This window comes from Sphaerodactylus townsendi, linkage group LG11, assembly GCF_021028975.2.
Source record: "Sphaerodactylus townsendi isolate TG3544 linkage group LG11, MPM_Stown_v2.3, whole genome shotgun sequence".
Classification (NCBI taxonomy): domain Eukaryota; kingdom Metazoa; phylum Chordata; class Lepidosauria; order Squamata; family Sphaerodactylidae; genus Sphaerodactylus; species Sphaerodactylus townsendi.
The window spans coordinates 71,361,518-71,389,486 of record NC_059435.1 but is presented as its reverse complement, the minus strand read 5'-3'; the positions used below and the strand labels follow the sequence as shown (position 1 = coordinate 71,389,486).

Genomic DNA, 27,969 nt, shown 5'->3' with positions numbered 1-27,969 from the left:
AGTGTACCTGGCCAGTTCATATTTCTGGATGTGGGTTTGCCGTATGCACCTTCCAACTGTCTAGCTTGTATATCTGCAAACGCTGTAGATGAAGGAATGCTATGATAAGGAGGGCTCGGGAGGATGACGCCGGGTTTTGTTTCCTCTGGTTGGGTTTCTGAAGTTGGGAGAAGCCACCCATGAGATGAGATCTCACTTGCAGGTGTAATGTTCTGTTCCCTTCCTCAGGTCTTCACTGGAATTTTTACTGCCGAAATGATCTTCAAAGTCATTGCCCTGGATCCTTACTATTATTTTCAGCAAGGCTGGAATATTTTTGACAGTATAATTGTCACACTAAGCTTGATGGAACTAGGTCTCTCCAGCATGGGAAACGTCTCCGTGTTGCGCTCCTTCAGACTGGTAAATTTTCTTTCTTTTCTTCCTTCCTCCCTCTCTCCTTCCTTCCTTCCTTCCTTCCTTCCTTCCTTCCTTCCTTCCTTCCTTCCTTCCTTCCTTCCTTCCTTCCTTCCTTCCTTCCTTCCTTTCTCTCTCTCTCTCTCTTTTTTCTTTCTTTCTTTCTTTCTTTTTCCTTTCTTTTTCCTTCCTTTTCCTTCCTTCCTTCCTTCCTTCCTTCCTTCCTTCCTTCCTTCCTTCCTTCCTTCCTTCCTTCCTTCCTTCCTTCCTTCCTTCCTTCCTTCCTTTTTTCTTTCTTTTTTCTTTTTTCTTTTTCCTTCCTTTTCCTTCTTTTCTTCCTTCTTTCCTTCCTTCCTTCCTTCTTTCCTTCTTTCTTTCTTTCTTTCTTTCCTTTCTTTTTCTCTCTCTTTCACTTCCTTCCTTCCTTTCTTTCCCTTTTCTCTTTCTCTTTTTCCCTTCTTTTCCCTTCCTTTTCCTTCCTTCCTTCCTTCCTTTTCCTTCCTTCCTTCCTTCCTTCCTTCCTTCCTTCCTTCCTTCCTTCCTTCCTTCCTTCCTTCCTTCCTTCCTTCCTTCCTTCCTTCCTTCCTTCCTTCCTTCCTTCTCCCTCTCTTCTCACAAAATGTTTGCATCCATTTTAAGCTGGTTACCCCACTTGGAAGGAGAAGAGGTGCTCACGTAGGCCTGCTTGATCTTCAAATTCTGCATCATCACGCCGCAAGGTGGGATGCAGCCATCATTGGTCAAATGCCAGACAGAACTTCCTTATCTCCAGACATCCCCTGACACCCTTACCTTTGCAGGCGCCAACCTTGCTATTTCAATTTCTTGCATTTGTAAATTGAGTGAAGAAAAAGCCACATTTGACTCCACTTAATTTAAAACGTCGTGTTTCCATTTTCTATATGTAGGGCACCCAGCAGTAACAAATTAGAGATTAGAAAGCCACCAGCTAGGGCTGAGCTGAAATAGCTTACCTCGTTCTGTCATTGTGTGTGAGGGAAAAATTGCTTCGCGTTTTGGTGGTGCTCGGCACTGCTTTGTTTATGTGACATCCTCGTCCCTAGAACTGGGATTGGCTCAGTGGCAAAGTGTATGCTTTGCCTGCAGAAATCTCAAAGTTCAGTCTCTGGCCTTTTCAGTTAGGAAAGTCCTTGTTTTGCTGAACATTATGGAGAGTTGACTCTATAAGGATCATAGAAACATAGAACCATAGAGTTGGAACAGCCCTGACTGTCAGGAAGTTTTTCTTGATGTTTAGGTGGAATCTCTTTTTCTTCACCTTGAACCCAATACTCCTGGTCCCAGTCTCTGCAGCAGCAGAAAAAAAGGTTGCTCCGTCACCTTCAAATATCTAAACAGGGCTATCATGTCTCCTCTTAACCTTCTCTTCACCAAACTAAGAATCCCCAGCTCCCTAAGTCTTTCCTTGCAGGGGATGAATTCCAGAGCTTTTACCATTTTGGTTGCCCTCCTCTGGACAGTACAGTAAACCTTTATTAGGCATAAACCTCCTCTGGACCCGTTCCAGCTTGTCAATATCCTTCTTGGATTGTGGTCCCCAGAACTGTACACAATACTCCAGGTGAGGTCTAACCAGTGCGGAATAGAGAGGCACAATTACATCCCTCAATATAGACAGTATACTCCTATTGATATAGCCAGTGGTGGGATCCAAAAATTTTAGTAACAGGTTCCCATGGTGGTGGGATTCAAACTGTGGCGTAGCGCCAGTGGGGCTGGGCGGGGCACGACGGGGGCGTGGCTGGGCATTCCTGGGCGGGGCTGTGGAAAGGACACAGCCACTGCGCCAGTCCTTGGGCAGGAAACGAATGCACGCAGACGCAGGCTGCCACGCACACTGGTGCACCTCCTGCTAGACTGCTTCAAGTTCTGCGCGCTACTGCTGAGAGGAGGGGCGTAACTAAGGCAAAAATCGCGTGGCAAAATCACCAATTAGTAACCCCCTCTCGGCACACACAAATCATTAGTAACCTACTCTCAGGAACCTGTGAGAACCTGCTGGATCCCACCTCTGGATATAGCCCAGAATCACATTTACCCAAACAGATCAATTGTCCACATAAAGGAGCTTCCTATGCCAGCTAGATGGCTTAAAACAAGAGCCATTAAAACAGTGAATGTCACAAAAGCAACTTTATGTTGTGGAAGGTGCTATTTATTAATTTAATTGTGCCAGCAGGAATTCATATGGTACCAGGATATATTGTTTGTTTGTTTGTTTGTTTGTTTGTTTGTTTGTTTGCTTGCTTGTTTGTTTGTTTGTTTGTTTGTTTGTCTGATTGATTGATTGATTGATTGATTGATCAACTAAATATAAATACAACTAAATATAAATACATCAAAACCCTGATGATAAAACCCCAAATCCATTACACCTCAAAGAGTTAAAAACACATTGATGCCAAACACAACTGGGACCCCAATCATAAGGAAGAGACAAGATAGAAATGGCCCAGTCTAGCTGTTACTCAGAGCCAGACTATGGCAAACTACATTTGCTAATAGAAATGTGATAAATTTGTGCACAGATCTCCTTGTGGTTTCACAACGTTTTAAAAAACGTATCCTGATGGTATCGTCGAAGACTTTCCCAACAAGAATTAGCCGGCTGTTCTGGGTTTTTCAGGCTGTGTGGCCGTGGTCTGGTAGTTTTTGCTCCTAACATTTTGGCTGCATCGACGGCTGGCATCTTCAGAGGCACGTCACGTTAAGATGTGTTGCTCTCTGCGCCTGAAGTGGCCAGCCGTCCACGCAGGTGAAAAGTCAGGACCAAGGCCCTACAGCCTGGAAAACCCACAACACCCAATCTCCTTGTCTGGTGGCCCAGTAGCCCTGAGCAATCCTGTTTGTTTGTGTGTGTGTTTTCCCACTCAGCTGAGAGTCTTCAAGCTGGCCAAGTCTTGGCCGACGTTAAACACCCTCATTAAAATCATCGGGAACTCGGTCGGCGCTCTGGGGAACCTGACGCTCGTCTTGGCCATCATCGTCTTCATCTTTGCCGTGGTTGGGATGCAGCTCTTTGGGGACCTGTACTTTTCAAACCGCCACAAAATCAGCACCACGGAGAAGATGCCGCGCTGGCACATGAACGACTTCTTCCATTCCTTCCTCATCATCTTCCGCATCCTGTGCGGCGAGTGGATCGAGACCATGTGGGACTGCATGAAAGTCGCTCAGCAACCGCTGTGCTTCCTGGTCTTCCTGCTGGTCATGGTGATCGGGAACCTGGTGGTGAGTACTTCAGTACTTCTTGGAACCCTTGTTGGCTTTCTTTCTTCTCCCACCTCCTCAGTCGCTAGCTCCTGGGCATGCTGGGAGTTGAACTAAGAGCCTTCTTGGGAGAGACTCACCTTTCAAATCCCCTCCCCTGTGCAATTTGCCTTTCTTTCAGGAACCAGATAAAACCATCTCTTTACCAGGGTGAGTGTAGTGGTAAAGAAGAGTTCGGGAAGAAGAGTTCGGATTTATACCCCCCCCCCTTTCTTTCCTGTAGGAGACTCAAAGGGCTTTACAATCTCCTGTTTCTCCCCCCCCCCCCACAACAAACACCCTGTGAGGTGGGTGGGGCTGAGAGAGCTCTGAAGAGCTGTGACTAGCCCAAGGTCACCCAGCTGGTGTGTGTGGGAGTGTACAGGCTAATCTAGTCCCTCAGGTAAGCCTCCAAGTGGCCAGATTAGAGTGTACCTGCTCTTAACCACTATGCCACCGGTGCTCCTAAAAAGCGTTGAACTCTAATCTGGAGAACTGGGTTTGATTCCCCTCTCCTCCACCTGAGTGGCGAAGGCTTATCGGGTGAACCAGATTTGTTTCCCCACTCCTACATTCCTGCTGGGTGACCTTGGGCTAGTCATAGTTCTCTCAGTCCCATCCCTCACAAGGTGTCTGGAGTTATGGCAGTATATCTTCGCATCTTGGTTAATCCCACTCAGAGGAGAGCCTTGGCTACCACACGGCGAAAAGTGTTAGCATCAGCTCTTTGGGATGGGAGATACAAAAACGTGGAACGTTCTAAAAGGGTTTGTTCTTGTGATTTGGTTACTGTCGAAACACTTGACCGTTCTTTCTTTGTCTGCCCCAAATATGATAAGATACGGATGAAATACATGAACTCCATTTTGTTCCCAGTGGCAAGAATGTTATAAAATTCCCCATCTCCTGACTAGTTCTGATACGCCTTCTGGTGAAAATGTTGCAAATTTCATTCTTGAGATCAGTAATTTCTAACCGTGTTTTTTTTTTCTCACTTGTCATTTCTCTCTATTATACATATCTGTTTTGTAATTTTTTTTTGGTTTTGGATGCCAATGAAGGCCGTTGTTGTGGTGGTGGTGGTTGAAAAGTGTTTCTCTCTTGAGATCTATGAGGTAATTATACTTTGTGATGCTTTCCTGATACCTAGCAAGCTCGCCATGCTGCTCTTTCAGTACAGGGTAGCTTGTCCAAGCCAGAATTTATGATATGCGCGATCCTCTAGGTGCGAACGGTCACGGCTGGAAAAGCATGCGAGCAATTTCTGAGCTTTTGGCATGAAGCCATACTTCCTGAAAAGTGTGTTGGCACATCGCAATGCCAGAGCGAGGGTGCCAGTTGCCAGTCAGACGATGTTAGTCATTCCAGTAGAACTGAGTGTCTTTGACCGCGGCCACCCGATTGGGGGTCTGCGCCGCTATTTAGCGCCATTATAACGCGCTGCTATCCTTGCGTCGCGTTTTGGAGTGTCATCGACGATGCCGTGAAGGGTCTGATGGAATGGGAGAACGGACAGAATGTGGCTTCCCATGTGGAGAAATGGCTTTGGGGACCATCCGACTTATATAATTATGTTTACAGAGAATACATTTTTTTTTTGTGAAATGCCGTGTTTCAGATGGAAATGAAGGTCGGGGAGGTTAATACAGCAAACCGCGTGTTGGCAAGTTATTAAGAAGCTATAGAGTGGCTCGTTAACAGCAATTTCTCCATCAGGAGTCCCGGTGGCTGCCAACAAAATGTAATTGGACCCCGTGTTGCATCATGGGAGCTGTCACCGAGGAGCCGGGCGATACCACCTGTCTCTCCGAGGAGAGCCCTGTGGTATGATTTTTGAAATTGCTAACATGCTAGCTCAGCGAGCCAATTTATCCGCCGCGAGAGCGGGAACGAGAGAAAGCCCCAGGAAGTGTGACCTCTAACATGCCGTACCGAAATATCGGCTGCGAGATCCAGAGCTTATGAGTGCATTGTTCCTTTTATTTCTGCGCAGAGGAGAAGATGAATGGGGTCACTGGGCTCATTTGTCATGGGGAGATCTGGAGTTTTCCGGACTGTCGCTCAGGGTACAGTGACGTGGTGTAGTGCCCAAGGACACTCGTTAGCAGTATTCAGCAGTGTCTGTGGTCACCATGTTGTCCACCAGTATGCTTCTACCTGCTTTTTCTATAGAACACTGTTTCAAAGCAAAGAGCCAATCTTGGCCTTCCTCGTTGGATTCTTGGTGGATCAGGAAATTCTTCAAAAGATCCCCCAAAGCATGACCTTTGGGTCAGCAGAGAGTGCCCTTTGGTAATAGTTGCCCCCATCCTAGGAGAATGTTGGGATCTCTCCTCCTTTTGTAACTGCCTCCTCTGGCAGCCATTTTGTGACTGTGTCTGGCTCCCACAGCTGCTATTTTATGTGGTGCCCATAACCCTTCTCAAAATTACAAGAGGCCCAGATGTTCAACAAGGTTGGGAACCCCAGCTTTGGAAACTAGACCCCAGAGCAGCTGCTGCTAACCGCCAGTTAGGGCGGTGAACTGTAGTCCATAACATTTGGAGGGCCGCGAGTTTGACACCTATGCTCCAGGGCAGGGGTCTTCAAACTATGGCCCTCCAGATGTTCAGAGACTACAATTCCCATGAGCCCTACCACTTGGCCATGCTAGCAGGGGCTGATGGGAATTGTAGTCCATGAACATCTGGAGGGCCATAGTTTGAAGACCTTTGCTGACGATGTAGCAGGAGTCCTGTGATCTAAGATGCTACTGTAGGATTCCGTTGGGCCCTCCAAATGTGCCAACTGGTGTCAAGTTCCTCAGTCAAATACTCTGGGTCTCAGCTCCCAGTTCCTGTTTGACAACCAGAGCATGTAATTGACCAATAAAGAAGAAGAGTTAGTTTGTATACCCCGCCTTTCTCTATCTTGAAGGATTCTCAGAGTGGCTGACAGTCTCCTTCTCTTCCCCAGAACAGATACCTTGGGAGGCAGGCGGGGCTCAGAGAGTTCCAAGAGAACTGTGACTGGCTCAAGGCCACCCAGCTGAATCCATGTGGAGGAGGGGGGAAACAAATCCAGTTCACCAGATAGGAGTCTGCTGCTTGGGCGGAGGAGTGGAGAATCAAATCTGGTTCTCTAGATTAGAGTCCATCGCTCCTAACCACTACCCCACGCTGCCTCTCTTTGCTGGCCTTCAGCAGGGAAATGCTACAGAGAGACACTCACAGTTGGGCCGCTGCCTGGAAAACTGTGTCTGAATCTGGAGGTCTCGCAAGTTACCTAAGATTAAGATTGCCAACCTCCAGGTGGGACCTGGAGATCTCCCAGAACTACAACTGATCAGGCTATAGACATCAGTTTCCCTGGAGAAAATGGCTGCTTTGGTGGGTGCCCCATGTAGCATTATACCTTGCTGTGGTCTCTTCCCAGGCACCAAAATATCCAGGAATTAGGGATGCCACCCTCCAGGTGGGACCTGGGGATCCGCTGGAAGGACAGTTCATCTTAAGACTACAGAGATCAGCCTTAGAGTAGGCTGACCAGACGTCCCGCTATTGGCGGGACAGTCCCGCCTTAAAACAATTTGTCCCGCGTCCCATGGGTTTTTTCAAATGTCCCGATTTTTGGAAGGCTGCCGCACTGCCTTCTGGGGTGCAAGGCAGTGCGACAGCCTCCCGTGCACGCGGCTGCAGGAGCACGGCCTTCTGGGGCGCTCCTGTTTCCCGCCTTGTCACAGGGCGGGAAACGGGAGCGCCCCAGAAGGCAGTGCGGTCCTGCGACTGCGCACGCCTGCCTACCCGCCCATCCCGGTTTACAAAGGTGACCATCTGGTCACCTTACCTTAGAGGGACTATTACAACAGATCGCCAGACAACCAAAATCAGTTCCCCTGGGAAAATGGGTGCTTTGGAGGGTAGACCCATTGATGCTAGACCAGTGGTTCTCAACCTTCCTAATGCCGCGACCCTTTAACACAGTTCCTCATGTTGTGGTGACCCCCAACCCTAACATTTATCCATTTGACAGATGGAGAACACTGATGCAGAGAGTCTTAGGCGACCCTGTGAAAGGGTCGTTCGGCCCCCAAAGGGGTCGCGACCCACAGGTTGAGAACCGCTGCACTAGACCCTGCTGAGGTCCCTCCCCTCCATAAACCCCACCCTCTCCAGGCTCCACCCACTAAGTCTCCGGTATTTCCCAACCCAACGCTGGCAACCTTATCCGGGGAACACAAGGACAGAAGATTATCTGTCATAGGTCTGCTGCGTGATTAAAACGGTGACGTCACTGAGGCCCCTTCCGCACATGCAGAATAATGCATTTTCAGTCCACCTTCACCGTTTTTGCAAGTGGATTTTGCTATTCCACACAGTGGCAAAGTGCATTGAAAGTGGATTGAAAGTGCATTATTCTGCATGCGCAGACGGGGCCTGAGTGGGTGTCCGAAAAGAGAACCGTCCAGGTGCATCTGGTTGCTGTGAGACTTTTCGGAGTCACTGAACAGTTTTCAAATGGATTTTTGATTATGCATGCCTGTTTCATATCTCATAGAAAGATGAAGGGCACCCTTGCTGCAAGGTATTACGATTACCCTCCAAGATGGGGTTTACATTTAAATATTATTTCCGGCCCCCTACCCCGAAAGTTATGCACAAAGTCAAAATTGTAATGTAAGCATTTTTTTTAAAAAAAAATTAAATAATTTGCTTTGAATTTTGTGGCACAGAGAGGCTGATTTTTACACGCGCTGGTATTTCCGTTGCTTGCTATCCCATAGTGGAGGCTGTGCTTCTCCAGTACCCACTGGCTCCTAAATATTTAACAAAGTAATTAGAGTGCATTTATTCCAGAGATCAAGAACATACGCTTTTAAAATAAGCACAGTTAGCTGTGTGAAGGATTAGCAGCTGAGAACAGGCATTTCTTCGAGTGGCAGATAAATAATGTATACTCTGCAGAGCGAAACCCACAGAACACCTTTGAAACTTGGGATGGGAGCAAGCCCTGGTGTTTAGGGTTGCCGGTTCTTGCTTGGGAGTTTTAAAAAGTCAGTTTATTCGCTTTCGGTACAGTCCGTTTTTCTCACAAGGACTTAAGGTGGATTGCACATACCAAGTCAGGACAGTGACAAAAATAGGATATTCAATGACTGATGCATTTCAGAAATCTGGAACCACCCCAGCATAAGTATTCACACGTCACATGAAGCATATGATAAGTAGTGACGTGACATGGCAAATGCAGTTCAATGTAGCAAAATGCAAAGTGATGCACATAGGGGCAAAAAATCCAAGCTTCACATACAAGCTACAAGGGTCAGTGCTATCAGTCACAGACCAGGAAAGGGATTTGGGCCTCTTAGTTGATAGTTCCATGGGAATGTCAACTCAATGCATGGCAGCTGTGAAAAAGGCAAACTCTATGCTGGGGATAATTAGGAAAGGAATTGAGAATAAAACTGCAAAGATTGTCATGCCCTCATATAAAGCAGTGGTGCGACCGCACTTGGAGTACTGTGTCCAGTTCTGGTCGCCACATCTCAAAAAGGATATCGAAGAGATAGAAAAAGTGCAGAGAAGGGCAATGAGGATGATTGCGGGATTGGAGTACCTTCCTTATGAGGAGAGGCTGCAGCGTTTGGGACTCTTTAGTTTGGAGAGGAGACGTCTGAGGGGGGATATGATTGAAGTCTATGAAATTATGCATGGGGTAGAAAATGTGGACAGAGAGAAATTTTTCTCTCTTTCTCACAATACTAGAACCAGGGGGCATTCATTGAAAATGCTGGGGGGAAGAATTAGGACTAATAAAAGGAAACACTTCTTCACGCAACGTGTGATTGGTGTTTGGAATATGCTGCCACAGGAGGTAGTGATGGCCACTAACCTGGATAGCTTTAAAAGGGGCTTGGACAGATTTATGGAGGAGAAAGTCGATTTATGGCTCCCAATCTTAATCCTCTTTGATCTGAGATTGCAAATGCCTTAACAGTCCAGGTGCTTGGGAGCAACAGCTGCAGAAGGCCATTGCTTTCACATCCTGCAGGTGAGCTCCCAAAGGCACCTGGTGGGCCACTGCGAGTAGCAGAGAGCTGGACTAGATGGACTCTGGTCTGATCCAGCTGGCTTGTTCTTATGTTCTTATGTTCTTATGACATGTCGAAGGCTTTCATGACCGGAATCACCGGGGTGTTGTGGGGTTTTCCGGGCTTTACGGCCGTGTTCCAGTAGCATTCTCTCCTGAAGTTTCGCCTGCATCTGCAGCTGGCATCTTCAGAGGAAAACCCAACACAACCAGTTACACACTGTGTCCAGACTTCCCTCTGTGATACATCTCTGAAGATGCCAGTCACAGATGCAGGCGGAATGTTAGGAACAAGATCCACCAGACCACGGCCACACAGCCTGGAAAACCCACCACAACCAGTTAAATCTAGGCTGTCTGCATTCTGTTTTCTCCTTCTTAGGATCCCACTGGCAGAATGTTGCGGTGGGGGGTGGGGAGAATGTTGAAGAAATGCAGTCTTTTGCTTGCTGGTATAAGTGACATTAAATTAGAACAACCACAAAAGCCCATGTGGAGGAGGGCGGGGGGGAATGTTTCCAAAACTGAGCTGGATCTGAAATTAAAAGCGAGATGTTATGCATCCTTTTCTCTCTTCCCCCTTTCTGAAAGCCATAAGCAATTACCAATTTGAATGCGGTTTCTTTTTTTGAAACAAGAAATCCTGGGGATGATTAACACTTTAAATGCGCGAGAAATCAAGTATGTTTTAAGCGGAAGTAGAATGAAAATGCTCGCTGCGCCCGCAGCACGTTCTGAAAGTTAGCTTCAACCCGCCACGCTTACAGGAACTCCCTCGGCAATCCTTACAACAAGCCGGAAAGGTAGGCCGCTATTATTAGCCGCTACCCAGCATATTACATGGGAGAGATAAGCTGGGTTTGCAAAGGGACCGCTGATTGACAGCCCCTCGCACTCAGCTAATGCCAGATTTATTTGTACATTTGTTTATTTATTTACTTTTCAATATTTATAGTCCGCCTTTCTCAGTGCGACTCAAGGTGAAGTACCTACAATAAATCAGTGCAGTTGACAGGTTGGAGCAGCGATGGCGAACCTTCTTGAGACCGAGTGCCCAAATTGCAACCCCAAACCCCAGTTATTTATCACAAAGTGCCAACCTGGCAATTTAACCGGAATGCTGAGGTTTTACTTTAGGGGGAAAAAAATGGTTGTCTCCCTCTTCCTCCGCCCCACCCGCTCGAGCAGGGGCCAGTCTGCTCTAGCCTCCAGCAAGTCCCACGCGCACCCGCTCTGTGCCTCTCTGGCAGCTCTGCCTCCTCTGCGCCCCCCCTCCCCCCACTCGGGCAGCAGCCACCCGGAGCACAGGCACCAGGCCCGCCAGCTGAGTCCTCCCTGTTCACTGCGGTGCACACACATTGTGCTCAGTGGCCCACGCCAGCCTAGATGTGTGTGTGTGGGGGGGGTGTGTGATTTTCTGCCCCCCACATGATGAACTCTGTGTGCGCATGCCCACAGAGAGTGCTCTGAGTGCCACCTCTGGCACCCGTGCCATAGGTTCGCCGTCACTGGGTTGGAGTATATTATCCTGCTGCGTGATTTCTGCCCTGTCTACCGTGTGTTACTACTGATGCTTCGTTTCAGATTTCTGCTTGGTTTCCGAATTCTGTGATTCTAATCCTTATTGCACGTCCCACTGCTTATTGGATATTCCGTCCTATTGATTGCAGTGACTTAATTGTAATCTCCCTTGCGTCTCATTGGGGGGGGGGGGGGGGCTATAAGCAATGTAATAAAATGAAAAAAATGTGCATATGTAACCCCTGTGTCAGAATGGGATGACCCAGAAAGGGGTGGAGTCTGAAATGAAGTAGAATGCTGCAGAACTCATGAGGTTGGAGGAAGCGAGACTACCAGGCTGGGACCTTGATTGATTTTATTAAGCCCTTAACACCTTGTTTAAGGTAACTGCAATGTTGTGGGGAACTAGTGGGAAGGGAGTTTATTTTTTCGCTATATTGTAAATGTTAGAATTTATTGTTTCAGGGTTTTTGTGAATGTAAATGGTGAGAGTTTTCTGGGAACCTTCATCATCTTGAAGCCCATTCACCAAGCCTCAGAAGTCTTCAAAACCAACCACCAGCAAAGAAGAATTGGACTTGGCAATATCAGTAGACTGTAAATAAGGACTTGAAAATGCAAACTTAACAGGACTGCAAAGTGTAAATGTTAAATGTTTTAAAAGTGTTATTTGTTAAGTAAAGTAAACTGTTTTGTTTAAATTTGGTTCTTTGCAACTCCTTCCAAGTACTGCCCCACAGAACCCACAAGCTGAGGTTACGCATACACATTCACTTAGAGTTGACTGCCTGCAGGTGGGACCCTGCAGATCCCCTAGAGCAGTGGTGGCGAACCTTTGGCGCTCCAGATGTTATGGACTACAATTCCCATCAGCCCCTGCCAGCATGGCCCAGTGAGGGGGGGCTGATGGAAATTGTCAGTCCATAAGCTATCTTTAGATATAAAAGGTTGCAGCCCTGATCCTAAACATGGAGTGTCAAGCTGGCCCTCTAGATGTTTATGGACTACAGTTCCCATCCCATCCCCACTGCCAGCATCATGCTGGCAGGGGATGATAAAGGAACTTATAGTCCATAACATCTGAGGGGCTCCTGGAGACCCGTTACGTTACAGTTGAGCTCCAGATGATTGGTTGACTGACCGAGGGTGCTCACCAATGCCTCATCTTCAGCGACTAGTGGGATGCCACCAAGTTCTTCATTTTTTATCAATGACTTGGATGGTGGAATAAAGGGCATGCTAATCAAATTTATTTATTTATTTATTTTTTCAATTTATATACCGCCCGATCCCCGGGGGGCTCCGGGCGGTGAACAACAGGAGCAATCATACAAATATAAATACATAGGCTCCATCCCATAAAATAGCTGAAAACTCATAAAACAGTATTAGCCATAATACATAATAAATAAATAGAAGTCTGGCCCCAATTTAAAACCTACCTCCCTGAGGGCCAGTGGGGCTCCCCATGAGGGGCTCCTCATATGAGGGGACCCTGATGCTACCCCAGGCACAGAGCAGTGAGGGGCACCATATTAGCAGCTGGACACTCCAAAGGCCGGTGGAACAACCGCGGTCTTACAAATTTATCGAGATTATCTGAAGGCCAGCAGATGGACCTGGCCTGCATCCTGCGAGAGCCTGGGTGTGAGGGTGAAACCGTCGCCTTAGGGCGAGTCGCTTGCAGCCCGTCCGCGAGATTTCCCTTCCACACTTTTCGCTCCAGTCGTCCCAAGCACCCGCTTTCATCTGAAACCATGGTGCAGTATACCAGGGAGCCTGCCGAACAAGAGAAGGCCCGAAGGAACAACAGTCTCGATGGCATCCGAGGCGGAATTCCAGTCCTCCACCTGCTCATCGAGGTGTGCGGCGGGTTCAGGGTCCCGCCGAGCATTCAGGAAACCAATTGGATCCATAAGTCTCAGCGGTGAGCATAAATCAGCCCCTCGCCTATAGATGGGTTTAGTAGCGGCAGAGTCCATCCGAACCTTCAGAGGTGTAATGAATTGAACCATGGGACTCTGTCCATAGAGGATATGACCACATTAACCCCAAACCGAAGACCAATCCAGTGTGTGACCGGCCTCATGAGGTGGGGCCAGAGCTTACTCAAGGAGGCCCAGTGCCGCCATGGATGACACTAGGTCCAGCCATTGCATGAGGCGGTGTCGAGCCTTGGACATTGAAGTCCCCAGAACAATAAGTCCTGGGGAACCCCTTGTCCAGTCCGCCACCACCTCCAGCAGCCATAACAGGAAGGCTGTCCCCTGAGTGCTAAGCCAGTACACCAGAAGGACCGCCATCCTCTCGGACCCAGCCACTCTAGAGCCGACACACACACTCCATGCCCGGTGATCTCTCTGGGATGGGGGCAGCCCTAGAGGGAATAGAATCACGGATGAACAGCCACACCTCCCCGGCCCTGTGTTGCATTGGCTGATGGAGACCACCTTGAACCGGGTGGCTGACTTACATACAAAGGCGACGGTTTCACCCTCGCGCACCCAGGTTTCGGTGATGCAGGCCAGGTCCATCTGCTGGGCTTCGAGATAATCTCGGATAAATTTGCAGATGACATCACATTAGGAGTGGCAGCTGATTCCCCAGAGGACAGAGTCGGAATTCAAAATAACCTGGACAGATGAGAGAACAGGGAATGAATTTCAACAGAGATGAATGTAAGATACTACACTTAAACGGACAAAAAAATGAAATGCACAGATATAAGATATGTGGCACCTGGCTTGACAACAGTATGTGTGGAAAAGATCTGGGAGTCTTAGTTGACCACAAACTGAACATGAGTCAGCAGTGCATTGCGGCAGCCAAGAAAGCCAATGCAATTCTGGGCTGCATCAATAGGAGTATAGTGTCTAAATTGGGGGACATACCCTGTTTCCCCAAATATAAAACATCCCCAGAAAATAAGACGTAGTAGAGGTTTTGCTGAAGTGCGAAATATAAGGCATCCCCCGAAAGCAAGATGTAACAAAGTTTTTGTTTGGAAGCATGCTTGACAGACAGAACACAGAAAATGAGACATCCCCTGAAAGAATAAGACCTTAGCACATCTTGAGGCAAAAAATTAATATAAGACACTGTCTTATTATTAGTACCGCTCCAATCCTCACCTGGAATACTGTGTCCAGTCCTGGGCATCGCTATTAAAGAAAGATATTGACAAGCTGGAATAGGTCCAGAGAGGGCCACCAAAATAGTAAAAGGTCTGGAATCCATGCCCTATGAGGAGAGACTTAGGGAGCTGGGGATGTTTAGTCTGGAGAAGAGAAGGTTAAGGGGTGACATGATGGCCATGTTTGAAGGGATGTCATGTTGAAGACGGAGCAAGCTTGTTTTCTGTTGCTCCGGAGTCTAGAACCAGGCGTAACGGGTTCAAGGTGAAGGAAAAGAGATTCCACCTAAATATCAGGAAAAACATCCTGACAGTAAGGGCTGTTCGACAGTGGGATGCACAACCTCGGGGTGTGGTGGAGCCTCCTTCTTTGGAGGTTTTTAAAGAGAGGCTGGATGGCCATCTGTCAGGAGTGCTTTGATTGTGTGTTCTTGCATGGCAGGGGGGCCGGACTGGATGGTCCTTGGGGTCCCTTCCAGCTCTATGATTAATCCCCAGAAACTCTATGGTACTGGCTTTATTTTCCTCTATTTTTCTCATGGGATGCTGCTTTCTCAGCATGTGTCCAGCTGGTTCCCAGCCTAGCAATCCTATCAGCTGTATTCATTCATGAGGAGATAGTGAAGTGCTATAGGGCACGAACCTTTTCGAGACCGAGTGCCCAAATTGCAACCCAAACCCACTGATTTGCTCCTTAAAGTGCCAAGGCGGCGAATTTAACCTGAATCACGGAAGTTTTCGTTTTAGAAAAGGCAATTAGGCTCCAGTGTGTTACTCAGGAGTAAGCTTGGTGGTAGTCGATGGCTTTGCTTTGAAGCAACCGTGCAACTCTTCCAATGGGTGAGTCACGAACCTAGGATTTACTCAGAAGCAAGCCCCATTGCCAGCAACTGAGCTTACTCCCAGGTAAAGGATCATGCTTTAGTTCTTTGCATGAAAATCAGTGGGGTTTAACAGCGCTTTACAGGGTTACCCACACTGCTTCCCCAAAACTAGGTCTTAGGTTTAATGCTAATAAGTAGAGCCCAGCGGTGGGTCAACCTAGATGTGGGGCACTCTGTTTGCGTGTGCCCACAGGGAGGGCTCTGAGTGCCACCTCTGGCACCCGTGCCATAGGTTCGCCATCGCTGCTATAGGGTGTTGGGACTAGGCCTGGAGAGAACCAGGTTCAAAATCCCCATTTTCCATGAAACTGGTTCTTTATCGCTCCTTTCCAGTCTTTTCCCTTCCTGACTTTTCTTTCTCCTTGGCTGCAAGGCCCACAGCCGATGGGCCCCTCTGTCATCTCACGGTCCGAAATCAGAAGCGTGGGATTATGACTTCACTGAAGGATAAAGAAAAAGAGGGCTGGGAGGGATGGAATAAGCCTCTTATCTTAGTACAAATAGTTGCAATAATACAAAAGGGAATGATACTGAAGATAAGCAGGCATGTAAATTGTTTTCGGGAGGAGGCTTCCTTTTATAAAGTTTTACTCTGGATTGATGGTATGCAAATTTTTTTAAAAAATACACTCCCATTGTTCGGTGCAAGCCTCTGTTGACGAGGAGGAGGTGGATGAGATATATGACTTCCTGGCTTTCTCTGGGATGTCTATCGCTAGCAATTCTGTGTACGTATCCCGCTGAACTGTTTCTGTTTGCTGCTTCTGGTACAGTGGTGGCGAACCTTTGGCACTCCAGATGTTATGGACTACAATTCCCATCAGCCCCTGCCAGCATGGCCAATTGGTTCTAGTAGATCCAGGGTTTCTGGTTTCTGGAAGCTGCAGAATTCTCAGGAAGTGAGATAATATTCTACAGCTCACAGGTGTCAAACTCACGGCCCTCCAGATGTTATGGACTACAGTTCCCATCATCCCCTGCCAGCATGATGCTGGCAGGGGATGATGGGAACTGTAGTCCATAACATCTGGAGGGCCACAAGTTTGACACCTATGGATAGCTTCTCAGTGGGGGCTGTGGTTGCCAATCCTCAGGCAGAGAGTAGAGTTCTCCCAGAATTTCAATTGATCCCCAGCCTTGGAAGATCTGTTCTCCTGGAGAAATTGGCTGCATTGGAGAGTTAGCTCCACAACATTGCATCCCTCCCCTGGCTCCACCTCCAGTATCTCCAGGAATTTTCCAACTTACAGTTGGCAACCGAAATAAAGGCATGAAACAATCAGATTCTGCAGAAAAGTGTCTTAATGTATTGTTTCCATGAGCCACGGGGAGAGCACATCTCTTGGAATTCATGCCAACCCAGCCCTTCTGCACTTCTCGAGATGTCACTGGGCAAGACTGCATAGATATTCGAGACTATCTGTTTTTGCATGAGGACTAGAGACTTAAGATAACTGACTAGAGCCTCAGTTAGCAAGCACGTTTCCCATTTCCAGACTTGCGGACTTGCAGAGAACAATTTCACGACATCACTAGAATGCAGAAATGGGTTCTCCTTGAATACGTTGCTGATCTTATCACCAGAGGCGTATCTAGGGTGGGACAGCTTCCGGCATCTGATATGGTCAGCTTAGCCTGGACCATCCATCTAAGTGTGGAATACTGCATCGCATTAACGACTGATTAATGGTCACACGTATTTCTCGTTATTTAAATCAGGAGTTGGTGGTCAGAGTAAATCCCTCTGTAAGCGGCAGAGGCTACGTTTTTCATCGGTCGACTCCTGAATGATTCAAGGAAAGTTTAAAAATGATGACAGAGCTTATATGAAAATGGACCGCTCGCAGAGGTGGGATCCAGCAGGTTCTCACAGGTTCCCGAGAGTAGGTTACTGATTATTTGTGTGTGCTGAGAGGGGTTACTAATTGGTGATTTTTGCCACGCGCAATTTTGCCTTCGCCCTCCCTCTCAACGGTAGCAGAACTGAAGCAGTCTGGGCGTGGCAGCCTAAGCCTCGTGCATTTGTTCCCTTGAAGGACCCGGTGCAATGGCTCGTCCAACACTTACAGCCCAGCCAGGAATGCCCCACTTGGAATGCCTATGCGCCCGTGCGTGCCGCCCAGCCCATTGGCTACATACAGTTTGAATCCCACCACTATGGGAACCTGTTACTAAAAATTTTGGATCCCACCACTGACCGCTCGGTATATTGTCAAGAAGCCATGTCAGTTTTTACACACACACACACACACACTCACACACTCACACACACACGCCCCAATGCTGTGGTGCAGATCAAATCTAAATTCAGCTTCTTAATCTAAGTTTTACCTCTTATTCCATTCATCGGGGTACTGCCAACATTTTTTTAAAGTGGCAGATACATGTTCATGTCTTTATTCATCCCTTACTATTTTTAAAGTAAGCTTTTTAAATTAAAAGGCGTGGGGTGAGCAGAGGTCTCAGTGAAAGCATAGGAACTAGCCAACCAGTGCTGCACACAGCAGGAAATACAATGGCATTTCTGCCACACCCAACCGCCTGTTGCTCTTGAAAAGAGTTACGTGTCTTTTTCAACTTTGCTCTGTGAATGTCATCCTCTCCTAGGATGTTCTTTATTTATTTAAAACATTTATTAGCACCTTTTTCTGACATACAGAACTCGAGGCGGCTTACACTGTAAACAAAGTGATAACCATCAAAAATATATATTTACAAACACAAATCAAAACCACAGCTGAAAACAGCCAATAAATAGGAAAATGAAATAATCAGAAGCCAACATGAATAAAACCATTTTCAGCTGCCTTCTAAAGACTGACAGGGAGAGGGACAAGTGCACCTCGCAGGTAGATTGTTCCATAAGTGTGGGGATACCACTGAAAAGTCCCTGTCTAGTACAGCCACCAGCCGAGCAACTTTGGTCAATGGGACAGTGAAGAGGGCCTCCTCCTGTGATTTTCATACCGAGGCAGGAACGTAAGGGTGAAGGCATTTCTTCAGATATTCCAGCCTTGAGTCATGTTGTTGGAGAATGTATCTTGTGGGCGGCTCTCATAACACTAACCTCTTATGGCTTAGAAGAGTCAGTGGGTTTATTGTCCTGTTCCTATTGGTCCCTGGCCACTCGGTGATGCATTTCAGCCTCCCACATTCCTTTAAGGCTCTGGCCCGACCTGGTGGAACCTCTTCCTCCAACTGTCCGGGCCCTCACGGGTTTCTGGTGAGTTCCATGGAGACCTGTAGGGAATGAGCTGTTCTGCGAGACCTTTGGAGGAACCGATGGCTGATGGTACCCCAGCAGGTTTCCATGGCCCTCTACATCTGGGTCGTTTGTCATTCCTTGGGACCTACCATTTCTCCCTCCCTCTTGGGAGGATTTCGAATATGGAGCTGCTGGGCGCCATTTATATTTATGCTAATTATTTTTTTGTATTGTATTTATGAATTTAGCTTTTACTGTTTTTTATAAGCTGCTTTTAAAGATTTAGCCATTTTATGTTATATTATGTTTATTGTTGTACACCGTCCGGAGCCCCTCGGGGATAGGGCGGTATAAAAATCTAATTAATAAAATAAATAAATAAATAATTTCGAAGTTCTGAAGTAGCCCTTGGGAAAAATGCAGAGTTATGTCTCTGTGTGGTTGACGAATCGCGATAAAGACAAAGGAAGTCAAAACAGGAGTCTGCGTGCCAATGGAAGGGAGTGGAGGAGGGTGGTGGATTCAGATGTGATATATATGATTGCTCAAATAAGGACAGTAACCACAGCAACAGAGAGGTTATATCTGCTCTAATTCCGTAATGTATTTCAGGAGGCGGGCTGTGCCTTGCAAACTCAGATTGCGCGGCGCTGTGTCCTAACCGCTGATGGAAGAAGGCAGCGCTTTTGTTATTTAGACAGATATTGGCAGATATTTTGTTCTTTCGACAGGAGTGAGCGCAGTTCTAGATGCCTCCTGATTATGGATTTCTGCAAGACGGCGACGAAGCCCTACAGTGCAAGAAGAGAAAATGGGCGGCTCAGAGCTTTCTAAAAGGGTTGTGACTCTAGGTCTGGGCGGGTTTTGTGTTCACAGGAACTGGGAGTCACCCAACTGTCTTATTGGGTGTGTGCAAGCCCTGTGTTGTATTGGGGGACATGTAGATTTTCCAGGTACATGCTGCCTTCGTTTATGCTAGTCAGTGTCCTGGCTCATGCGTGTGGAGGCAATACACGTGGGAAACCCATGCGTTGTCCAGTTCACACAGTCCGTAACTCGTGCATATCAGATTCATTGTGGGTCTTACAGGTTCCCAATACAGATCTCAGCTTGTATGATCGTAACCTCTGCAGAGAGCTTCTTGGGTCACACATGCATCGCTTGATCTCTGTATATTTCAAGCTGTTTTCACACATGGATGCTGACAGGTGCACCCTCAAAGTATGGGACTCTTTAGTTTGGAGAGGAGACGTCTGAGGGGAGATATGATATACACGCTACAAGGGTCAGTGCTATCAGTCACAGACCAGGAAAGGGACTTGGGCGTCTTAGTTGATAGTTCCATGGGAATGTCAACTCAATGCATGGCAGCTGTGAAAAAGGCAAACTCTATGCTGGGGATCATTAGGAAAGGAATTGAGAATAAAACTGCAAAGATTGTCATGCCCTTATATAAAGCCGTGGTGCGACCACACTTGGAGTACTGTGTCCAGTTCTGGTCGCCACATCTCAAAAAGGATATTGAGGAGATAGAAAAAGTGCAGAGAAGGGCAATGAGGATGATTGAGGGATTGGAGCACCTTCCCTATGAGGAGAGGCTGCAGCGTTTGGGACTCTTTAGTTTGGAGAGGAGACGTCTGAGGGGGGATATGATTGAAGTCTATGAAATTATGCATGGGGTAGAAAATGTGGACAGAGAGAAATTTTCTCTGCTATAAATACTAGAACCAGGGGCATTCATTGAAAATGCTGGGGAAGAATTAGGACTAATAAGGGAAACACTTCTTCCATAGCGTGTGATTGGTGTTTGGAATATGCTGCCACAGGAGGTGGTGATGGCCACTCCACCTGGATAGCACAAGGGGGGCTTGGACAGATTTATGGAGAAGTCGATCTATGGCCTACCAATCTTGATCCTCCTTGATCTGAGATTGCAAATGCCTTAACAGACCAGGTGCTTTCGGGGCAGCCATGAGAGGAGCCATTGCTTTCTGCCTCCTGCCTGTGAGCTCCCAAAGGCACCTGGGTGGGCCACTGCGAGTAGCAGAGAGCTGGACTAGATGGACTCTGGTCTGATCCAGCTGGCTTGTTCTTATGTCCTTATGCCTTGGATGTGTGTATGGACTTTTACAGAACTAACAGGGACAGAAATTTTGTATCACCTTATATGCAGCATTTATCAATGAAGGTTGTTCACACCTTCAGCTATGAGTCAATAGGTGCGCAGTAATTTAGTGCCGAGTAATGGAGGGACGTGGGTGCATGGTTGAATCGGCTCTTGATGACTGACAGCTGAATGTTCAAACTGATTCTGTTGAAAAGGATTTAGGCCACATCAATGTTTTATCTGTGGTCGCCCCCAAACACAGTCAAGTCAGATGTGTAATCAGGTCTGGTAGATGGCAGGAGTTTGGTGGGGGTGGGGACAAGGCATGCGGCGTCAGCAGGAGCGAGGCATCACTTCTGGGGAAAACCCAGAAGTGATGTCATGCCTCTCTAGGACAGTGGTGGCGAACCTTTGGCACTCCAGATGTTATGGACTACAATTCCCATCAGCCCCTGCCAGCATGGCCATGCTGGCAGGGGCTGATGGGAATTGTAGTCCATAACATCTGGAGTGCCAAAGGTTCGCCACCACGGCTCTAGGAATTGCTGGAAACCCTGTGGTAAAGCCATAGAGTTTCCATCAATTCCTAGAGAGGACTACTGTTATTTCCATGTTTTTTCCCAGAAGTGATGTCACACTGTCACGATTGCTGTCCCCTTCCTGAATTTTCTCCTGGTGACTATTGAAGCGGCCATGGTGAACAGGAGCTGGCGGCGGGCTCCCAGGGGGAATCTGGCAATGTTGTGTGTTTGTTAGGCTTTGGGACGGGGTGCCTCAACTTGGGCATGAAGAAATCCCCGTCAACACAGTAAGGGAATTCCTTGAATTCTGAGTAGAACTGCTTAGGATGGCCCTGTTGACAGCTGTTCTGGGGTTCCTGGGATTTCTCCCCCCCACTCCCAAGACATTTCACAAAATGGGTGAAGGAGAGTCTTCTGGGAGTACAGCTGCCAATTCCAAGCTGAGAAACTCCTGGAGATCTGGAAGGGTGGGGAGGGGAAGGGAGACCTCTCAGTAGAGGTGGGATCTAGCAGGTTCTCACAGGTTCCCGAGAGTAGGTTACTAATTATTTGTGTGTGCCGAGAGGGGGTTACTAATGGGTGATTTTGCCACGTGATTTTTGCCTTAGTTACGCCCCTCCTCTCAGCAGTAGCGCGCAGAACTTGAAGCAGTCTAGCAGGAGGTGCACCGGCGTGCGTGGCAGCCTGCGCCTGCGTGCATTCGTTTCCCGCCCAAGGACCGGCGCAGCGGCTGCGTCCTTGCCACAGCCCCGCCCAGGAATGCCCTGCCCCTGGAATGCCCGGCCACGCCCCCGTCGTGCCCCGCCCAGCCCCATTGGCGCTACGCCACAGTTTGAATCCCACCACCATGGGAACCTGTTACTAAAATTATTGGATCCCACCAATGCCTCTCAGCCATAGACTCCACACTGCAAAGCAGCCATGTTCTTTAGGAGAGCTAAGCTCTGTAGGTGCTGGGATCAATTATAGTTCCAGGAGATCCCCCTACCTCAGGGTTGCCAGTTCCGGATTGGGAAATACCTGGAAGTTTGTGAGTGGAGCCTGAGTAGGGCGGGGTGTGAAAAGGGGAGGGGCTTCAGTGTGTGTAATGCCATAGCCTGTCTCTGACCGGGTAAGGGCAGGGTAATAAATGCAATAAAATAAACATAAATAAAATTCATAGAGTCCTGTTGGGTTTCATGATATTAATATTCATAACTCATATTTAGCAGAGTAACGTAACCAAAGCAAACAGAGCCAGCACACTGAGAGCGAGATTTCATAAAAAGATTATTTGCTAAATCATGCTAAACGGTTAGAAAACAATGAACAACTTTTCTAAGCTTTTCTACGTTTTTCTACAATTTTTCTGCTATATTTTAACTACAAAGTGGCTACACCTGACAAAAGTAGAAGAGAAAAACAGGTGACTCAGGGGAACAAAGATAAATTAATCTTTTATCCGAAACTTGCTCTTTCTTGAGTCGCGGCACATCCTCATTGATACCCGGTGGTCAAACAAGCATTTTTACTAATTATGCAAAAGACGCGTAAGGAACTTACAAACTTGACACCCTCTTAGTTACAAGGTAATCTAACTCTCTGGTTACAGCAGTGGCATAGGAGCAGCAGTGACGTAGGAGGTTAAGAGCTCGTGTATCTAATCTGGAGGAACCGGGTTTGATTCCCCGCTCTGCCGCCTGAGCTGTGGAGGCTTCTCTGGGGAATTCAGATTGGCCTGTGCACTCCCACACACGCCAGCTGGGTGACCTTGGGCTAGTCACAGCTTCTCAGAGCTCTCTCAGCCCCACCTACCTCACAGGGTGTTTGTTGTGAGGGGGGAAGGGCAAGGAGATTGTAAGCCCCTTTGAGTCTCCTACAGGAGAGAAAGGGGGGATATACATCCAAACTCTTCTTCTTCTTACATGTGAGCAAACAAACAGGCAGTTAACTCTTTCATGACTGTGGGGGGCTGGCACTTGCAATGTCCAACGCATCCTTCCAAAGCAGCCATTTCTCTGGGCGAATGCATCTCTGTCGCCTGGTGAACATTTGTAATAGCAGGAGATCTCCAGCCGCCTTCTGGAAGTTGGCAAGCTCACCCTGCCTGGAGACGGGCAGCTCTATCGGGGAATGACAGAGTATAGCCCGAGGCCTGATCTGCTGTGGACCTTCATTCTAGAGTTCGGACTAATGTTTGCGGACATTTTTGTTTACTCAAGATGAATCCGAAAGCGAGCATCAGCTCCCGTGACTGGTTTCTGCTCTGTCAGCACTGGAAGAAACCTCAGGACATGAGTTGTGCATAAAGAGCGATGTTTGAAAAGCTCAGTAGTAAGGTGGCGATGTCGAGAAATGGTGTGGAAAAATGGCTTTAAGTGCGTAAATGCGAGACTGTGCGTCTCCAAGGCAGGCTGCTTAAAAACAACAGCAAACAATCATATCTGAGGTTCGGTTTGTTTTGGTTACGAGATTGAGCTCCTAAATGCCCTCTGGATGTATGTGCTGTAAAATGGCTGGATTAGGACACAAAAGATCTTGTGATACGTGATACCCAGAACTGAAAAAGCAACTCTGCTCTATACGGGCGCAGGTGTGCTCGGATAATATTCCACAGCTATTAAAAATGAATTCTTGAAAGGCCCAGGTGAAGAAGGGGGATATGAAATGTACTCTGTGCTTAAGCAGGTGCACATATTATGGGTATACCTGCTATCGGTAATAGGGCTGCAAACCTCCAGGTGGTTGTTGAAGATCTCCCCCTGTTGTTATAAATACTCTCAGTCATCCGCTCTATCAGGTTCTTAAGAGACTCTTTGCAGCCCGCTCTGTCAGGTTCAGGAGAAACCACTCATCGAACCCAGTATTTAAAGCAGCTTTATTAATAAAGGCAGCAGAGCAGGTGATGTTTCCTGTTCCACTCAAAGCAGCACAGTGATTACAGTTGATTATGTTCCCCTTCACTCCCATGACACAATGGTCCCTCTCCTTTCCCCCATTGGCTAAGAGTAGTTGGAGTCGCCTCCTTTCTGATCCCCTAATACACATCATGAACATATCAAAGCCTCATATGTAGCAAGCTCCTTAACATTTCCATGTTCATTATCGACGCCCCTTATTCATCCAGGCGTGAAATGTAATATTTATTAGCCTATTAAGAATGCTCTGTTTAAGCAACCTTCTGACCTATGCTTTGTGGTGAGTGAAGCAACTTGTAGGTTTCGTTTTAACTCACAGACACTCATACTTCCTCTGTTGCAGTTGGGAAAGTTCTTCTAACAGATGTCGGCTTAAGTCTGTTCTTGTTACTTCTGTGAAATAGCCCCTTCCTTATTTCTGTGAAATTGCTAAAGATTTTTCACCAGAGTTTCCCACAGGCCTTGATTGAGCATTTTGCAACTTTAAGTAATCCTTTATATTAGGTTTTAGTCTGTTAAAATTGTTTAACCCTTGATAATACTATTACAACTGATCTCCAGGTGACAGAGATCAATTCCCCCAGAGAAAATGACTGCTTTGGAAGGAGAATCCTATGACATTATATTCCACTGAAGTCCCTCCCCTCGCAATAACCCACCTTCCTCAGACTCCACCCACAAAATCTCCAGGTATTTCTCAGTCTAGAGCTGGCAACCCTAAGGCATACTTTTAAAAAATAGAATGTTTTTATTTTACCCACAAAATTTGTAGGAAAGTAAGAAGGAGTAAAAGAAGAAAAAAGTAAAAATAAACAAACATGGCCTTAATAATAATAATTATTATAGAAGGACTTTGAAAATTAGGAAGGATCTTCCTAATAATAACCCAGTTCGCCAGAAAAGAAGAGTTTGGAAGTTCTCTTAGCCCCACCTACCTCACAAGGTGTTTGTTGGGGAGAGGAAGGAAAAAGGAGTTTGTAAGTCTCGTTACAGGAGAGAAAGAGGGGGGTATACATCCACATTCTTCTTCTCTTCTAATATCAGAGGGGAAATCGAACATGAGTCACAATGTTCAGGACCTGGCTGTGTAGGCCTGTTCTCCTCAGAAAGCTTGTACAGGTAGAGAAGAGAGCCAGAAGAGAACCCTCATGATTTATTGGAGTGCCCGTCTGCAGCTGGATGAAACAAAAGTTCAGATCTCCCCCCTGCCATAAAGTTCACTGGGTAACTCTGAGCCAGTCATTTACCCCTTAACCCAGAGGTGTGATCCAGCAGGTTCTCACCAGTTCCCGAGAGTGGGTTACTAATTATTTGTGTGTGCCGAGAGGGGGCCACTAATTGGGTCTGCTTTTCCGTTAGAAATTCCATTAGGTCCCAAAATCATAAAGTCCTGTTGTTTCCTATGTGGCTGGTTAGCGAAGGCAGAAAACAGGATAATTCTCCTTGTTGGGCTGTTTTAAAAACATGTTTTAGAAATATGGTAAAGTTCCTTGTTTAAGGAAAGTATCCTTCTTTTGATTTCTAGAAACAAAATTAAGTATTTGAAAGTATTAAGTATTTGACAGGCAGTCAATTAGAGGAGAAATAGTTGTTTCTGTTGGCAGTAGACGATAGGACTTGCTATAATGAGTTTAAATTATGGACAGAAAGATACCAGCTGGAAATTAGGAACTTTTTTTTACAGTAAGAGTTTTTTACAGTAACAGAGAAATTATTAAGGCCCGCCCCCGTAATGTCCGGCCACGCCCCCGTCGTGCCCCGCCCAGCCCCATTGGCGCTACGCCACTGTTTGAATCCCACCACCATGGGAACCTGTGACTAAAATTTTTGGATCCCACCACTGCCTTAACCTAACCTGCTTCAAAAGATAAAATCCAGAACAGGGCAATTGCTAGGGATTCCAATCTGGTAGGGATTCCCTGGTCTTACAGCTCATCTCCAGATTACAGAGATCAGTTCTTCTGGAGAACATGGATGCTTTGGAGGGTAGACTCTATGGCATTGTTTCCTGCTGAGGTCCTTGTCTTCTCCAAGTGCCACCCACAAATCTCTAGGAGTTTCTCAACCTGGATCAGGCAACCCTACCTCTCATCCCGCACCATTGACCATGGGGGACCTGCCAACTCTAATCACATGCTCCCTCAGCTTCTTGGAAGAAAGACAAGATAAAAATGTGATACTTTTAGCAGCAGTCATGACAAATTTAATACATCTCTTCCGTGTGTGCAAAGCTGTGATAGATCTTTTTCAGGGATCTGAGTGTATGTCGGGCAAAGGTTTGCCTCTCACGGTCTGAAAAAAATTCTGAATGCTTTGATTCTCCTCCCCCCCCCCCCCACACACACACACCTTCCCCCATATCTGTGGGGACTTTACAAATGGAAAGACTTGGCCTCTTGATTTTTCTTGGGAGATGGTTCGATTTTAAGGTAGAGCTTTCTCCTCTGTAAGAAAGAAGTCGCTTTTTATTATTTTCTCGCCCAAGCAAAGCATGTATTATATTGAATTTATATGCTGCCCTTCTCCTTATGGGCCCAGGGTGGCTTCCAACAGATGATAATACAATAAAACCATTCACTTGAGCAAACAACTAAAAACCATAGATGGTGACTAAAACATTTAACCCTAGAGGCAGCAGTGGCGTAGGAGGTTAAGAGCTCGTGAATCTAATCTGGAGGAACCGGGTTTGATTCCCTGCTCTGCCGCCTGAGCTGTGGAGGCTTATCTGGGGAATTCAGATTAGCCTGGGCACTCCCACACACGCCAGCTGGGTGACCTTGGGCTAGTCACAGCATCTCTGAGCTCTCTCAGCCCCACCTACCTCACAGGGTGTTTGTTGTGAGGGGGGAAGGGCAAGGAGATTGTAAGCCCCTTTGAGTCTCCTGCAGGAGAGAAAGGGGGGATATAAATCCAAACTCTTCTCTTCTCTTCTAAAACACTAAAATTCTTATACGATCCAACTGTCCCTGTTGACTTACGGACAGCTTCTATCCCTAGCCTGTCATTGTCCCTATCTGCTTTTTACTTTGGTGGGTGCCATGTTTCATTCATTAATGAGATTTGCATTTTCATTCTCCAAGGTTTTAGTTTGGAGCCATCATAGTGTAGTGGTTAAGAGCAGGTGGATTCTAATCTGGAGAACTGGGTTTGATTCCCCACTCCTCCACTTGAGCGGCAGAGGCTTATCTGGTGAACCAGATGTGTTTCCGTATTCCTCCATTTCCGCTGGGTGACCTTGGGCTAGTCACAGTTCTTCAGAACTCTTTCAGCCCCCCACCCCCACCCCACAAGGTGTCTGTTGTTGGGAGGGGAAGGGAAAGGAGCTTGTAAGCCACCTTGAGTCTCCTTACAGGAGAGAAAGGTAGGGTATAAATCCAAACTCCTACTCTTTTTCTTCTTTTTCTTCTTTTTCTTTTTCTTCTTCTTCTTCTTCTTCTTGTTCTTGTTGTTGTTGTTCTCCTCCTCCTCCTCCTCCTCCTCCTCCTCCTCCTCCTCCTCCTTCTTCTTCTTCTTCTTCTTCTTCTTCTTCTTCTTCTTCTTCTTCTTCTTCTTCTTCTTCTTCTTCTTCTTCTTCTTCTCCATGTTCCTAAAAGTGAAATCACAGGTGCATCATGTTGTGGGAGCACACATAAATAAACCCCCTTTGCCTCCAATGATAAAATATTGACCCCCCTCTTTTGTATTCCCCTTGATTGGCGGAATTTCCAAAGACGGCAGGTACCTACTTGGCATGGCGCCAGTGTAGTTCCGCTTGATACTGATGCTCGGCGGTCACTCACTCCTGTCCCCTTTAGGGCCATTCCTGCTGGGAACCACTCTGCGCTGAACATACGCTTACAGAAAGCGAAAAGGTCATTTTACTACCGTACAGTTAGGGTTGTTGGTGGTCCCCCCCCCCTTTTCCTTCCCCCGCCCCTTCGGTTGATTGCTTTGGTCCATTCGCTGAATTCAAACAGCTGCCTCTCC

The 27,969-nt window shown here is 47.1% G+C and overlaps 1 protein-coding gene across 2 annotated transcripts in view; it reads left to right on the top strand.

Moving 5' to 3' along the window:
- LOC125440723 (sodium channel protein type 5 subunit alpha-like) overlaps positions 1-27,969 on the top strand; it is a 395,791-nt gene that overhangs the window by 230,536 nt on the left and 137,286 nt on the right. For both annotated transcript variants that reach the window (XM_048510652.1, XM_048510653.1), the window contains exons 15-16: positions 229-402; positions 3,292-3,648. In XM_048510652.1, the coding sequence (XP_048366609.1) occupies positions 229-402; positions 3,292-3,648 (531 nt within the window). The remainder of the gene's footprint in view (positions 1-228; positions 403-3,291; positions 3,649-27,969) is intronic.